This window comes from Orycteropus afer, unplaced genomic scaffold (assembly GCF_000298275.1).
Source record: "Orycteropus afer afer isolate SDZICR_OR568_19922 unplaced genomic scaffold, OryAfe1.0 scaffold00191, whole genome shotgun sequence".
NCBI classification, from domain to species: domain Eukaryota; kingdom Metazoa; phylum Chordata; class Mammalia; order Tubulidentata; family Orycteropodidae; genus Orycteropus; species Orycteropus afer.
Window position 1 is genome coordinate 1,658,097 of NW_006921778.1, and position 14,162 is coordinate 1,672,258.

The window sequence follows — 14,162 nt, forward strand, 5'->3', positions numbered from 1 at the left end:
AATTGTGGGATGACATCAAGAACATCATCCATGGAGAAAGAAAAAGGTCATTTAAAAGACAGGAAAGGAAGAAAAGACCAAAATGGATGTCAGAAGAGACTTTGAAACTTGCTCTTGAACGGAGATTAGCTAAAGCAAATGGAAGAAATGACAAGATAAGAGCGGAACAAAAGATTTCACAGAGCAGCTCAAGAAGACAAAGTCAACTATTATAATGAAACGTGCAAAGACCTGGAGTTAGAAAGCCAAAAGAGAAGAACATGCTCAGCATTTCTCAAGCCAAAAGAACTGAAGAAAAAAATCCAAGCTTCAAGTGGCAATACTGAAAGATTCTACGGCAAAATACGAAGTGATATGGGAAACATCAAAAGAAGATGGAAGGAATACAGAGTCACTGTACCAAAAAGAACCGGTCGATGTTCATCCATCTCAGAACGTGGCATGTACACTGAAGGAATTGACAGAAAACCCACTGAGATGTTTCAAAAAATGGATGCTGTGCTGGAGGCCCTCATTCGTCTATGCCAAGAATTTGGAAGACAGTTACCTAGTCAACTGATTGGAAGAGATCCATATCTGTACCCATTCCAAAGAAAGGTGATCCAAAAGAATGTGGAAATTATGGAGTATCATTAATATCACATACAAGTAAAACCTTGCTGAAGATAATTCAAAAACTTTTGCAGCAGTATATTGACAGGCAACTTCCAGAAACACAAGCTAGATTCAGAAGAGGATGTGGAATGAAGGCTATCTTTGCTAAATGTCAGGTAGAGCCTGGTTGAAAGCAAAGAATATCAGAAAGATGTTTACTTGTGTCTTATTGGCTGTGCAGAAGCATTCAACTGTGTGGATCATAACAAATTATGGATAACATTGAGAAGAGTAAGAATTCCAGAACACTTATTTGTGTTCATCAGGAACCTGTACATAGACCAAGATGGTTTTTTTTTTTTTTTGACAAAACAAGGAGATACTAAAATTAAGCTCACTGCCATCCAGGTCGATTCGACTCATAGCAACCCTTCCTTGGGTTTCCGAGGCACTGTCACTGCGGAAGATTGCCCAATCTTCCTTCCGAGGAGTGGCTGGTGGGTTTGAACTGTCAGCCTTCTGGTTAGCAGTCAAATGCCTTAGGCACTATGCCAACAGAGCTCCTAAGGGGACACTACATGGTTTAAAATCAAGAAGACTGTACGTCAGGGTTGTATCCTTTCACCATACTTATTCAATCTGTATGCTGAGCAAATAATCTGAGAAGCTGGACTATATGAAGAGGAATGCAGCATTAGGATTGGAGGAAGACTCATTAACAACCTGCGATATGCAGATGACACAAACTTGCTTGCTGAAAGTGACGATGACTTGAAGCACTTACCAATGAAGATTAAAGACTACAGTCCGCAGTATGGATTATACCTCAAGTAAAGAAAACAAAAATCTTCACAACTAGACCAATAAGCAGCATCATGAAGATTGGACAAAAGATTGAAGTTGTCAAAGATTTCATATTACTTGGTTCCACACTCAACACCAATGGAAGCAAGAGTCCAGAAATCAGACATTGTATTTCACTGGGCCACAAAGGAACTTTAAAATGTTAAGAACCAAAGATGTCTCTTTGAAGACTAAAGTGTGCCTAACCCAAGCCATAGTATTTTTAATTGCCTCATGTGCATGTGAGAGCCAGACAATGAATAAGGAAGAATGAAGAATTGATGCTTTTGAGTTGTGGTGTTGGCAAAGAATGCTCAAAGAACCACAGACTGCTATAAGAACAAATCTGTCCTGGAAGAAGTCCAGCCGGAATGCTCCCTGGAAGCGAGAACGGCCAGACTTCATCTCATCTACTTTGGTTAGAAGGGACCATTCTCTGGAAAAGGATGTCATGCTTGGTAAAGTGGAGGGTCAACTAAAGAGAGGAAGGCCCTCAACAAGATGGACTAACACGGTGGTTGCAGCAATGGGCTCAGGCGTAGTAGGGATGGTGAGGCTGGTACAGGACTGGGCAGAGTTTCAATCTGCTGTATATAAGGTCACAATGAGTTGGAGACAACGTGATAGTACATAATAACGACAACAGCAACCGTATGGCAAGTCTGGAAGCAACCAGTCTACATTGGAATAAGAAGATGAGAGCCTCCAGGAGGACAATCTCCAGAGGCCAAAAAAAAAAAAAAAAAAAATCCTATAGAATTGACAGGTGTACATAAAGGTACAGAAACAAGGAAAAATGAGCATCTAGAATCATGGGGGGTGAGGGTACACATACAATAGAATCATTAGCCAAAACCCAAAAGTCATAGTCTAAAGCTCAAAATTAGAACAGAAACCCAACCCCCCAACAAAAAAATTTTCCAGAATAGCAGGAAGAAATCAGGGCATAATGAAAAAACCATACGCTTCCTTCCCAAAAAGAAAGGCTGAAACGTAGCATCAATGACCAATTTGTAGACAGGAAGGAGAATCCATGTGGACACTCTCTCTTAAGATCCCTACAAAGTAATCCTAACAACTGTCTTATAGAAGAGAAATAAAATCCTAGCCCATGATTTGCATCTATGATGGAAAAACATGTAATTATATTAACAAATATGTTATTCTTATTGGTCCAGTTTTGCAATCAACCAATAGTAAAAAGTATAACAGACTTCATTAAGACTGCAAATAAGTCAATTTGCATTGTTAGCAATAGTTATGTTCCTTAGAGTTATACCATAAACACTGAATTAGCCAATACTGAACCACTGTTTACCGGGTCTGATCTCTGGTCACACTTTTGTCAACTGATCAATACATAATCTTGTTTTAGGTGTGCTTCTGTTCCAAGAATCCTTATTTAATATATAATTTCAATGTATTAATATTAAACTCATGGTCTACAACACTATAGCTCATGCCTGAACAAAGCCTATCTTATACACATTATTTTCTCCATATGGCACAGAACAGACTTCTTGCACTCAGGAATACTAGACAACACTTCAGCACTATGCTTGGGGGCCATTTTAAACAACAAAATCACCAAGAGAGAGCACAAAAATGAGAAAATATTGCACTAAATAGACCACGAAAAGGACATCTGTTTAGCGTATAAGAGCTAATACAGGAGGGTAGTGTACTGCCTGTTCAACTCAGGTGGGAATGTGTACCATGCGCAACTCAAATTTTTCACCACTCTACTCATCTGCAAACGACCATGAAAATACACTGAGGGGGTTACAAATAAACTTTACTGAGTAGGCAAATTTCCAAATAAGTCTGTGAATGAGGATTAACTGTATCATCAATCTTAATCTTTTTAAGTTCACCTTAAAAAATAAAAGGATAAAAGCTGAGGGAATGGGTAAGAAAATGGAAGACAGGGCCCTTATTGCCTCACATTATCAAGTAGAGAGTCAAGAAAAATCTGTCTGTAAGTTCATAAAGCAAATAATTAACTATATTAAAATCACAAAAGGAGCTCTAGTGGCATAGTGAGTAAGCCACTTGGCTGCTAACCAGAAGGTCCCGTTTAATAAACCCACCAGCTGCTCCAGATGAGGCAATCTACTTCTGTAAAGATTTACACGGAAACCCAATGGGGATCACGAGTCTGAACTGACTTGATGCGAGTGGGTATATTAAAATCACAGAAGTCTTCAATAAAACAACTTAAAATACCAAACCAAAAAACCTAGTGCCATGTAGTTGGTTCTGACTCAGACAGTGACCCCCACTGGTTTTCCAAGGTGATGAATCTTTACAGAAGTAGATTGCCCCATCTTCCCCACACGGAGTGGCTCAACAGTTTGAACTGCCAACCTTCTGGTTAGCAGTCAAATGCTTTAGGCATTGCACCACCAGAGCTCCTTAATTTGAAACAGATATAACTATATTGGAAATAGGTCAAGGGCAACAATGGATGGGGTAAACTAAACCTTTACCTATCAAGGTGTTCTGGTTACCAAGTGCCGCTCTGACAAGAATAGACCACAAATGGGATGGCTTGAACCAACAGTTTATCCTCTCAGTTTGGAGGCTTTAAGTCCAAGTTCAAAGTGCCAGGCTCTAGGGGCTATATGAAAGCCCCTCAACCGTGGGCTTCAGCTCTGCCTCTTGCTCCCAGCCCACTGGAGCCAGAGGCATCTCTTCACTCAGGCAGCTACTGGCTGCTGAGGTTAACAAACAAGCCCAAGGTCGACAAACAAAATGGCACAGTCCCGATGTTATCAAACCACACGGCAGGCCATTAATTCAAGTCCGTTGTAAGTCCCAAGGATGGCAGAGCACGGCAGGCTGCTGAACAACACAGCTACATGCAGGGCCAAGAGTGCCATAAGCTACAGACCATTCCCAAGGCTGTTTCTTATATACGGAGAGCAGACCACATCCCTAAAGCAGCTACTCAGATGCTTGTGGTAGGTCCCATCATGGGGAATAATTACCACCAGCTACCCAGCCACTCAGCCAGGCCCAGCCAAGTTGACACACAAACATAACCACCACACAAGGTAAACTAAATTCTCACTCTAACATCTGAAGTTGATAAAACAAGAAATCAGTACAAGTATTGCTCATTACCTAGTGACACTCTGACAAGAATACACCACAAATGGGATGGCTTGAATAAACAGGAGTTTATACTCTTACAGTTTGGAGGCTTTTTAAGTCCAAGTTCAAAGTGCCAGGGTCTAGGGGCTGGGTGAAAGCTCCTCAACCTTGAGCTTGAGCTCTGCCTCCTTCTCCCAGCCCATTGAAGCTGGAAGCTTTTCTTCACTCAGCTGCTGGCTGCTGAGGTTGGCAAGCCCAAGGTTGACAAGTAAAAAGGCACAGTCCCGATGTTACCAAATCACAGGGCAGGCCATTAATTCAAGTCCACTGAAAGTCTCAAGGTCAGCAGTGTATGGCAGGCTGCTGAACAACGACACTGCTACATGCAGAGTTCAAGTGTGCTATGAACTAGAGACCAGTCCCAAAGTTGCTTCTTACATATGGGAAGCAGACCATGTCCCTAAAGCAGCTAGCTACTCAGCTGCTCCAATATATTCCACCATGGAGTTAATTAACAATCTTACCATGGGAATAACTACATCCAGCTGCCCAGCCATCCAACCAGGCCTAGCTAAGTTGGCACACAAACTTGACCACCACAAGTATATTTCATAATAGTGAAGTACCTAGCAGAGAATCCAAAACAGGTAAAAGCAGATGGCTCTGAAAGAATAGTCTAGGGATAGAAATGAGCAGGGCAGGAAACTTGCTTTTCATTTACTCTTTTGTACTGTTTGGTTGTTTTCAAACCATTTGCATGAAGACTTTAACAGATAAAAACTGTAGCTAGTAAAAAAAGTCTGCCCTAAGGATTACATTCTTTTAAGAATTATCTATACAGAATAAAAGTAAAAAAGCAACTCGAAAGATTAGATTAGATAGGAATCTTATTAATGAACAACGCAGAAAAGAAGGGTGAGGATGGTTGCACAACTCAAGGAATATAATCAGTATCAATGAATTGTATAAGTAGAATTAGTTGAATTGGTGTTATGTTTTTGCTATGTATATTCTCAACAATAACAAAATAAAACAGTTAAAGCTGAATGATTTCTTTAAGGAAGTTTATAAGGAAATTTTGATAAACGAAAACTAAACATTTGTTTCGTCTGTTTACTTTTTATCGTAATTTGGGTGACAGTTTACATGCCAAATTAGCTTTACATTCAACAATTTATATACATTTTGTTTCACAACATTGGTTGCAATCCCATCAGTGTAGCAGCACTCTTCCCACTTCCTCCCTGGGATCCCCATTTCCATTCATCTTTTTTACCTACCCCTTCTTGCCTTCTGAGCTTTGTTTTGAGGCAAATGCTGCCGTTTTGGTCTCCTGTGATTGATCATACTGAGTACATTCCTCCCTGGTGTTACTATTCACTTTACAGGCCTATTGTCTGGCTGAGAGTTAATCCCCAGGGATGGGTTCAGTACCAGGTTTCAAGGATGTCTAAGGGAGTTCCAACAGATCAGTAAGTCTGGTCTATTTTTATGATTTTGAATTTGGTTCTACATTTCTCTCTTTTCTCCTTCTCAGTCCAGACCATTGTGATCTTCTGATCATAATGATCTGTAGCCAAGCACCATCTAGTTCTTCTGGTCTCAGGGTGGTGACCATTGTAGTTTGCATGGTCCATCATTAGTCTTTTGGACTATTTCCTGAGACTTCGATTTCCTTCACTTTTCTTTGCTCTGAACAAGGAGAGATCAATAGTTGCATGAATATTATACATATTTAATACTTTCATTTTTTGACTGTTTTTGGCCTGGTTTAAAGATTTAAATGTGAATGCATGTATACACATATTTGCATACGTTTTATGTGTGTGTCTGTATATATACATATATATATATATATACACACACACATACATATATATATATATATATATATACACACACAAACGTACGAAATAAAATGCTTTCTATAGTAATTTATTATAGAAAAAGTTTCTCTACCTCACAAAATGTCATCTTTTCAATGTTCCCATAGATAGAACATCAGCACAAGGAAAGGAAATTAGTTCAAAAATGCTTCAGTAGAATTCATTACTAAAATGGCAAGCTAAAGATGAGCACAAATTTTTTAATTAATTTATCACCAAAATAGCAGCAACATTAGTTAGCAGAAAGTACCTTCCCCTTTTTAATAGAATTGCCTAATTCCTTAACAAAAGGGCTTTTAAAAAATTCCAAACATTTCCTTGAAAGAGAAACAAATTACCAAACTGCAATTTTCAGTTTTTACTTTAAAAACACACTTTTCATTTCTTTAATAAGTCAGTTTAAATAGTAGAGAAACTCTTCATTGGCTTTTTTTTTTCTGATGAAAATACATACAACTAAACATACACCCATTAAATAATTTCTGCATCTACAGTTCGATGACATTGATTACATATTTCACACTGTCACTATTCTCATTATCTCTAACCACACTGACTCACCATTATTAACTTAGACTTTCTGCCCCCTTAAAGCTCTTTCTGTGTTTTAGTTACTGTTGTCAACTTGATCTCATAAAGACAATCCTTAAAAGACAACAATGTTCAAGGCAAACATTCTTTATTAATTGAGCTTATGTATTTGGCTTTTAACGTCAAAAATTATGGTTCATCAAATCATGAAGATTTACATTTTATAATTTCTAATTATAAAGCAATGTGTGTTCGCTAGACTATTGTACAGCTTCCTCCTTGTCTAATTCTACTCTACCCAGAAACCAATGCTGACAGCATAGTGTATACTCTTTCACACTTTTTGTGCTTACACAAATACACACACATACAGAGAACATTTTAAAAATTGGTATCAAATTACTAAATAATATTACACTCCATAGTACATTGTGTACATCTTTTCAGGACATAAGTATTTTCCCTCAGCTAGTTGCCTTAGGAATTTCTAATAACTGCACAGTATTCCAGTAAATGAAGAGTTGCATATTAAACTATCTGAAAAGTAACATTTCATGCCTTAGTTACTAAGCAGTCTACTAAGCGTAAAATCACGTTTTGGAAATTCAAATCTCCTGCTCTGATTTTTCACATCAAAATAAACTTCAAGTTTTACATCTCTCCAAAACTTATTAATATATGGAATAGTGGAGAAATTGCTTCAGAATAAAGAGGCTTAAATATATGTGTGCGTTCATATATGAATGACTAGAGTAAGTAGGAATATGTAATCTTTACCAAAACCCAAAAAACCTTCTAAATATACAAATAATAAGCCGAGAATTTGAGGGGAAAGGGAAAAGGGAGTAAGAACAAGGGTCTAAAGGGAATTTATAAACTTAAGAACACAAGAGCATAGAGAGAAACACTAAAGCTCCTTAAGTTTTACTTTCATAGAAATTTAAACTAATTCTAAGTGCAAAAATTTTTGGAAACACTAAAAACTTTTAATCAATAAAAATATTATAAACATTAACTTGAAAATGGCATTACTTTTCAAACTTAAAGTTTTAAGAAATAGTTGTTTGGTTTCATTATTTGTTTAGCAAATGGTTAGCCCTAATTGTTAGACACATCATCCGTAGTTGTAGTTGTAGAGGAAAAAATATTTACCTATCACAACAACTGGATAAATTCAAAAAAGGAAAAAAAAAAGTTACTGTATTCCAAAAGACTTACCTAAGAAAATAGCTTAAATACACTCACTGGAAAACCAAATAAACAATACTTATCAATTCTTGAAGACACTGTTTGCAAAACACAATATAGCTGCTTTGTGACCTGATTCCATACATAAAATCAAACACTTTCCTAATGGCTGATGTGACTTCTTTAAATGATGTAATTCTTGGTAATGTACAAATTAAACCCAACACTAGTAGGAAACCTTTTGTTCAGATGTCCTGTAAAGTACGTAAGATCAGCCACTCTTTTTCTAAATAAACTCTTAGTGCTATTAATCTACATATAATTATTCTCATCTTTCCAAACAGCCATCTTAAATATTTTTTCTAATAATATGCACACTCTTTTAAAAATATTGGAAACATAAAGAAATAAGGATTATAATCCCATTAATTCCCACTTTTGGCACATGTTCTTCTAATCATTTATCCACACATACAAATTTTTTTCTTACTAAATTTACAATCATACAAAATAAGTACCTTTTAAACTTTTAAGTGGTTCATTTAAACCTATCAAATTCCAAAAATTATAATTAAACATCACCAAAGAAGTACAGTATCAATAGTTCTTATTAGTTTCAAAATTAGTCCGTTTACTTCTCGTCATGTACTTCTCTTTTGCCAAGTTTAAAATGTTAAGACTCAACTCCCTATTACATCCTCCCGGTGCTAAAGAAAAAGCACACGCACTGTAAAGAAAAGCGTCTACACTGCAAACTTCCATTTTCTCAATTACAATTAATGCGACCTTGTGTAAATTACAACCTCTCTGTTCGGATGAAAATGGAAATAACTGCACCTACCAAATAGAACTGTTGCGAGAATTAAATAAATACGCCAAGGGAGTACCCAGTGCTCACAATTAGCTCTTGCATTCCCATTTAAAAAAAAATAAAAGTGAATATGGCACCACTACTAGCAGTTAAAGCATCAATCATAAATACTGTAACTATAACTAAAAAGGGTGTTATTTTATCTGAGCTTTCGTTCATCTGCAATCTAACTTATTTCACAACTCACATACACGGCCAGAGCCCAGGGTATTACTGCACCAAAAATTCTACTTCAGAAAATATTTTAAGTCCCTAGTACACGTTTGGCTATATGAAACCATAACTGGCAAGAGAAACTGATGCAGAAAATTTCTTTGTAAAAGCATACCATGACTTAAAACCCAGGGTTTTAAGGGAGATACTGAAGAAATTAAAAGCAGCTCTAGATGCCCCCACTCTTTCCCCCAAATGATAAATCTTGGAATGAACAATTTTTTTTTTTTTTTTTTGCTTCCTTAGGTGGGCACGAAAGCCATTTGTTCTTTATATAAATTTGCAGAAAACTCCAAGGACATCTAAGAATGTAGAGAAGGAAGGTGTACACCTGAAAAAATGTTCCTTGCCTACCTGGGATTCTAAGGCTTAGAATACTGGGGTCTTTCTACAGAATCCGGAAATAAGACAGAGGGAGAAGGTGGGAAAATGGTCTCTGAAACTTAAGAGAGGCAGCGAAAAACAGTAAGAGGGAGAAGAGAACGCAGCCGAAAAAAAACCTAAAGCGCCTTCACATGCGGGAAAGCAATACAGCTGGGGAAGTAAGAAAAAGAGGAAATTCGGGAAGCTCCGCGGGAAAGGATGGAGAGAGCCATGAAAACCAAAGAGGATGCGGTGGAGAAAGAGGGCTGGTGTTGTCCGAGAGAAGGATCGACAGTCAAAATCAGGGAAAGGCGGGACCGGAAAGCGAGGACATGGATGTGAGTGGCAAGGAAAAGACTGGGAAGACTCTGGAGGTAGGCGGAACTGAGCGAACACTAAGACCAAGGAGCAGACGAAAAGGAGCGTGGCCGAGGCAGCGCGGGGCGCCGCGGTACCTGCAGAGATCGTCCAGGACGCTGCCGGGAATCTCCACCCGTTTGTTCTCCATGATGAGGACCCAGAGCAGGAGCAGTGCATCCCGGCTCTGCGCGGCCAGGGACCGAGGGTACGGAACAGAGACTCCCGCTCGCCTAACAGCGAGCAGCTGTAGTAGCTGCAGCGGCCGCTCCAACGAAAACGAAAGGGGGAGGGGCTGGACTCGCTCACTTCCGTCCCACTGCCTCAGCCCTGGACCCCGAGGCTGGGCCAAGGCGCGGGGCGGAACTCTGGGAGTCACGCCCCTGCAATGCTTAAAAGGCCCAATGGAAAGCTGGAGAATCGGAAGCCTGTGCAAGCTAAGCCAATGAAACGTTTTTTTATTGGCTCGTCGCCTCCAATCCGTCTTCAAGTGGCTCACTGGCGGCTCAGTAAACCGACTTCCCGCCGCCTTTGACGGAGTCCAAGGGTGGGTATGCGCATGCGTGTTATGTCTCTTTTCCGCTACTAGGAAATTTAGGTTTTGCCTCCAGACCGTAAGAAGGATTGCTGGGGTGTTTGGCTTGGTCTGAGCCTGTTTTCGCCGACTGGGTGGTGCTCGTGTCTCTGAAGAGCAGATCCCCAGGGAAAATTCACCAAATATCTTGTACACACACTGCTGCCCCCACCACCGCTGATCCTAGGACTGTGTCTCCTTTCACTTACAAGCCTCTAATGGGGGTATGGGAGCTCTGGTAGCATAGTGCCTAAAGCACTTGACTGCTAACCAGAAGGCTGGCGGTTCAAACCCACCAGCCATTCCTCGGAAGAAAGATGGGGCAATCTACTTGCGTAGTGATACTGCCTCGGAGGGGTCGCTATGAGTCGGGTCGACTTGATGGCACATAACAACAACAATGAGGGTATGGCATTGTTGAAGTGGCTCATCTCTGCCACCTCCTTGAGCACCCAGCCTCAGATATGAAGACGAGGACTTTATCCCAGTGTCTGACACATAGTGTGATCTCAGAAAATACTGACATTGAAACTGAACTTGTGATCTGCATTCTACCCTCCAGACACACTCACATCCCTCCAACGTGCTCGTCCTAATTCATTCCTCGTCTTGCTTATAATGGAGTTCATTCAGGAACTTTGGAGAAACTGAATCTATCAGTTATTTCTCTCTTACATCAGACCCAACACACACTTGTTGAGTCACAAGTTTAGACTGTTCTACGATTCATAAGGTTTTCCTGGCCAATTTTTTGAGAAATGAATGGCCTCCTCCTTCTTCCTAGTCTGTCTCAGTCTGTAAGCTGTTGAAACCTGTGCACTATGTGTAACCCTACTGGGTCTGAGACACCAATGGCACAGCCTTAATCCTCACAGCAACACACCACCACAGTAGGACAAACTGACAGACATGTTTGTCTCCCTTGGCTGTTCAAAACCTCTCCACCCTCCCCACCCTCCACTTACTTAGATACCTGCCTCTTTCCCACTGCTTGGGAGGGGCATGACCAAGGTTCCTGGCCTTACCTGGATACCTGCCTCTGTTTCCTCGCTGTCCTCTGTCCTGGTTCCCCGCCATGGCTTTTTCTCTACTTTCCCCAGCTTTTCTAGTGTTTGGGAGAGCAGTGGTCTGGGTCACTGACCTTACCTGGAACCCCACCTCTGCTTCCTCCATTGCTTGAAAATGTACTGGTTTTGGCCATTTTAAATCTGACCACCATGTGGTCTACTATGCCAAGAATGACAATTTGAAGAAGAATAACATGTTGTTCATCATCACAAAGTATGTTTCAATATGTGTCCTGAAGTATAATGCTTGCAGTGATAGGATAATATCCATAAACCTACAAGGAAGACCAGGAGCTCTGGTGGCATAGTGCTAAGGCACTTGACTGTTAACCAGAAGGTTGGTGTTTCAAACCCACCAGCCACTCCTTGGAAGGAAGATTGAGTAATCTACTTCCATAGTGAAACTGTCTTGGAAAGCCAAGGCGGAGTCACTGTGAGCTGGAGATGACTCAATGGCACATAATAACAATAACAACAAGTAAGTAGAGTTAATATGACTATTATTCAAATTCATGCACCAACTACCAAAGCCAAAGATGAAGATATTGAAGATTTTATCAACTTCTGCAGTCTGAAATCAATGGAACATGCAATCAGGATGTGTTCATTATCACTGGTGACTGGAATGCAAAAGTTGGAAACAAAGAAGAATCACTGGTAGTTGGAAATTTTGGCCTTGGTGATAGAAATAATGCTGGAGATCACATGATAGACTTTTGCAAGACGAATGACTTATTCATTTCAAAGACCTTTTTTCAACAGCATAAACGGCGGTTATACATGTGGACTTTGCCAGATGGAATACACGTGAATCAGATTGAGTACATCTGTGTCAAGAGGCTATGGAAAAGCTCAATATCTTCAGCCAAAACAAGGAGCTGATTGTGGAACAGACCATCAACTTCTCATAAGCAAATTCAACTTGAAGTTAAAAATAGTTAAAACAAGTCCATGAGAGCCAAAATATGATCTTGAATATATCCCTCCTGAATTTAGAGACCATCTAAAGAATAGATTTGATGCATAGAAGAACACCAATGACTGAAAACAAGAATTGTTGGATGACATCAAGAACATCATCCATGAAGAAAGCAAGAGGTCATTGAAAAGACCAGAATGGATGACAGAAGAGACTCTGAAACTTGCCCTTGAGCAGAAAGTAGCTAAACCAAATGGAAGAAATGACAAGATAAAAGAGCTGAACAGAAGATTTCAAAGAGCAGCTCGAGCAGAAAAAGCCAATTACTATAATGAAATGTGCAAACATGTGGAGTTAGAAAAGCAAAAGGGAAGAACATGCTTGGCATTTCTCAAGCTGAAAGAACTGAGGAAAAAATTTAAGCCTCGAGTTGCAATATTGAAAGATTGTATGGGCAAAATATTGAATGATGCAGGAAATATCAAAAGAAGATGGCAGGAATACACAGTCACTGTACCAAAAAGAACTGATTGATCTTCATCCATTTCAAGAGGTGCCATATGATTCAAAACCAATGTTACCAAAGGAAGAAGTCGAAACTGCACTGAAGGAATTTGTGAAGAATAAGGCTCCTGGAATTGATGGAATACTCATTGAGATGTTTCAACAAACAGATGCCCCTCTGGAGGCACTCACTCAGGTATGCCAAGAGATTTGGAAAACAGCTACCTGGCCAACTGACTGAAAGAGATCCATATTTGTACCCATTTGAAAGAAAGGTGATCCCACAGAATGTGGAAATTATCAAACAATATCATTAATATCACATGCAAGTAAACCTTCTGAAGATAATTCAAAAACGGTTGCAGCAGTATATTGACAGAGAACTTCCAGAGGTTCAAGCTGGATTCAGAAGAGAACGTGGAACAAGAGATATCATAGCTGCTGTCAAATGGATCCTGGCTGAAAGCAAAGAATACCAGAAAGATGTTTACTTGTGTTTTATTGACTATGCAAAGCCATTTGGTTGTGTGGATCATAACAAATTATGGATAACATTGAGAAGAATGGGAATTCCAGAGCACTTGATTGTCCTCATGAGGAACCTGTGCATTGACCTGGAGGCTGCTGTTCAAACAGAAAAAGGGGACATTGTATGGTTTAAAATCAAGAAGGGAGTGCATCAGGGTTGTATCCTTTCCCCATACTTATTCAATCTCTATGCCGAGCTAATAATCTGAGAAGCTGGACAATATGAAGAAGAAAGTTGCATCAAGATTGGAGGAAAAGGAGTTCAGCAAGATGGTGGACTAGGCAGAAGGACTGCACAGACCCTCTTCAACAAAGAAAAGGGAGAACAATTAACACAGACACAGAAGATAATCTTGGACACCTGAGCCTTGAAGGGAAGGATACAGAAGTGGACTAAACCCCAATTAGCAGAAGAATTTGCGTGAAAAACCAAAAACGGAGACATACGGAGCTGCGGTCTGGCAGCGACCTGAGCAACCCTGATGACACAGATGGCTTGGACATTCCCGAGTCATGGTAGAACCTAAGAATTAACCTAAAAATCACCCTACTAGCCAAGGACTGCACGGAGGACTGTGCACGGTGGCTGGGGAACAAACGGAGAAGGTGAAGAGAAAGGTGGGCTGAG

General features: G+C 39.9%; 1 protein-coding gene across 1 annotated transcript in view; it reads right to left on the reverse strand.

Moving 5' to 3' along the window:
* Positions 1-11,717, reverse strand: part of DCP2 (decapping mRNA 2) — a 98,318-nt gene extending 86,601 nt beyond the window's left edge. The window contains exons 1-2 of the mRNA XM_007947573.2: positions 11,663-11,717; positions 10,041-10,626 (exon numbers count right to left, since the gene is read on the reverse strand). Of these exons, the coding sequence (XP_007945764.2) occupies positions 10,041-10,626; positions 11,663-11,717 (641 nt within the window). The remainder of the gene's footprint in view (positions 1-10,040; positions 10,627-11,662) is intronic.
* Between the last annotated feature and the right edge of the window lie 2,445 nt (positions 11,718-14,162).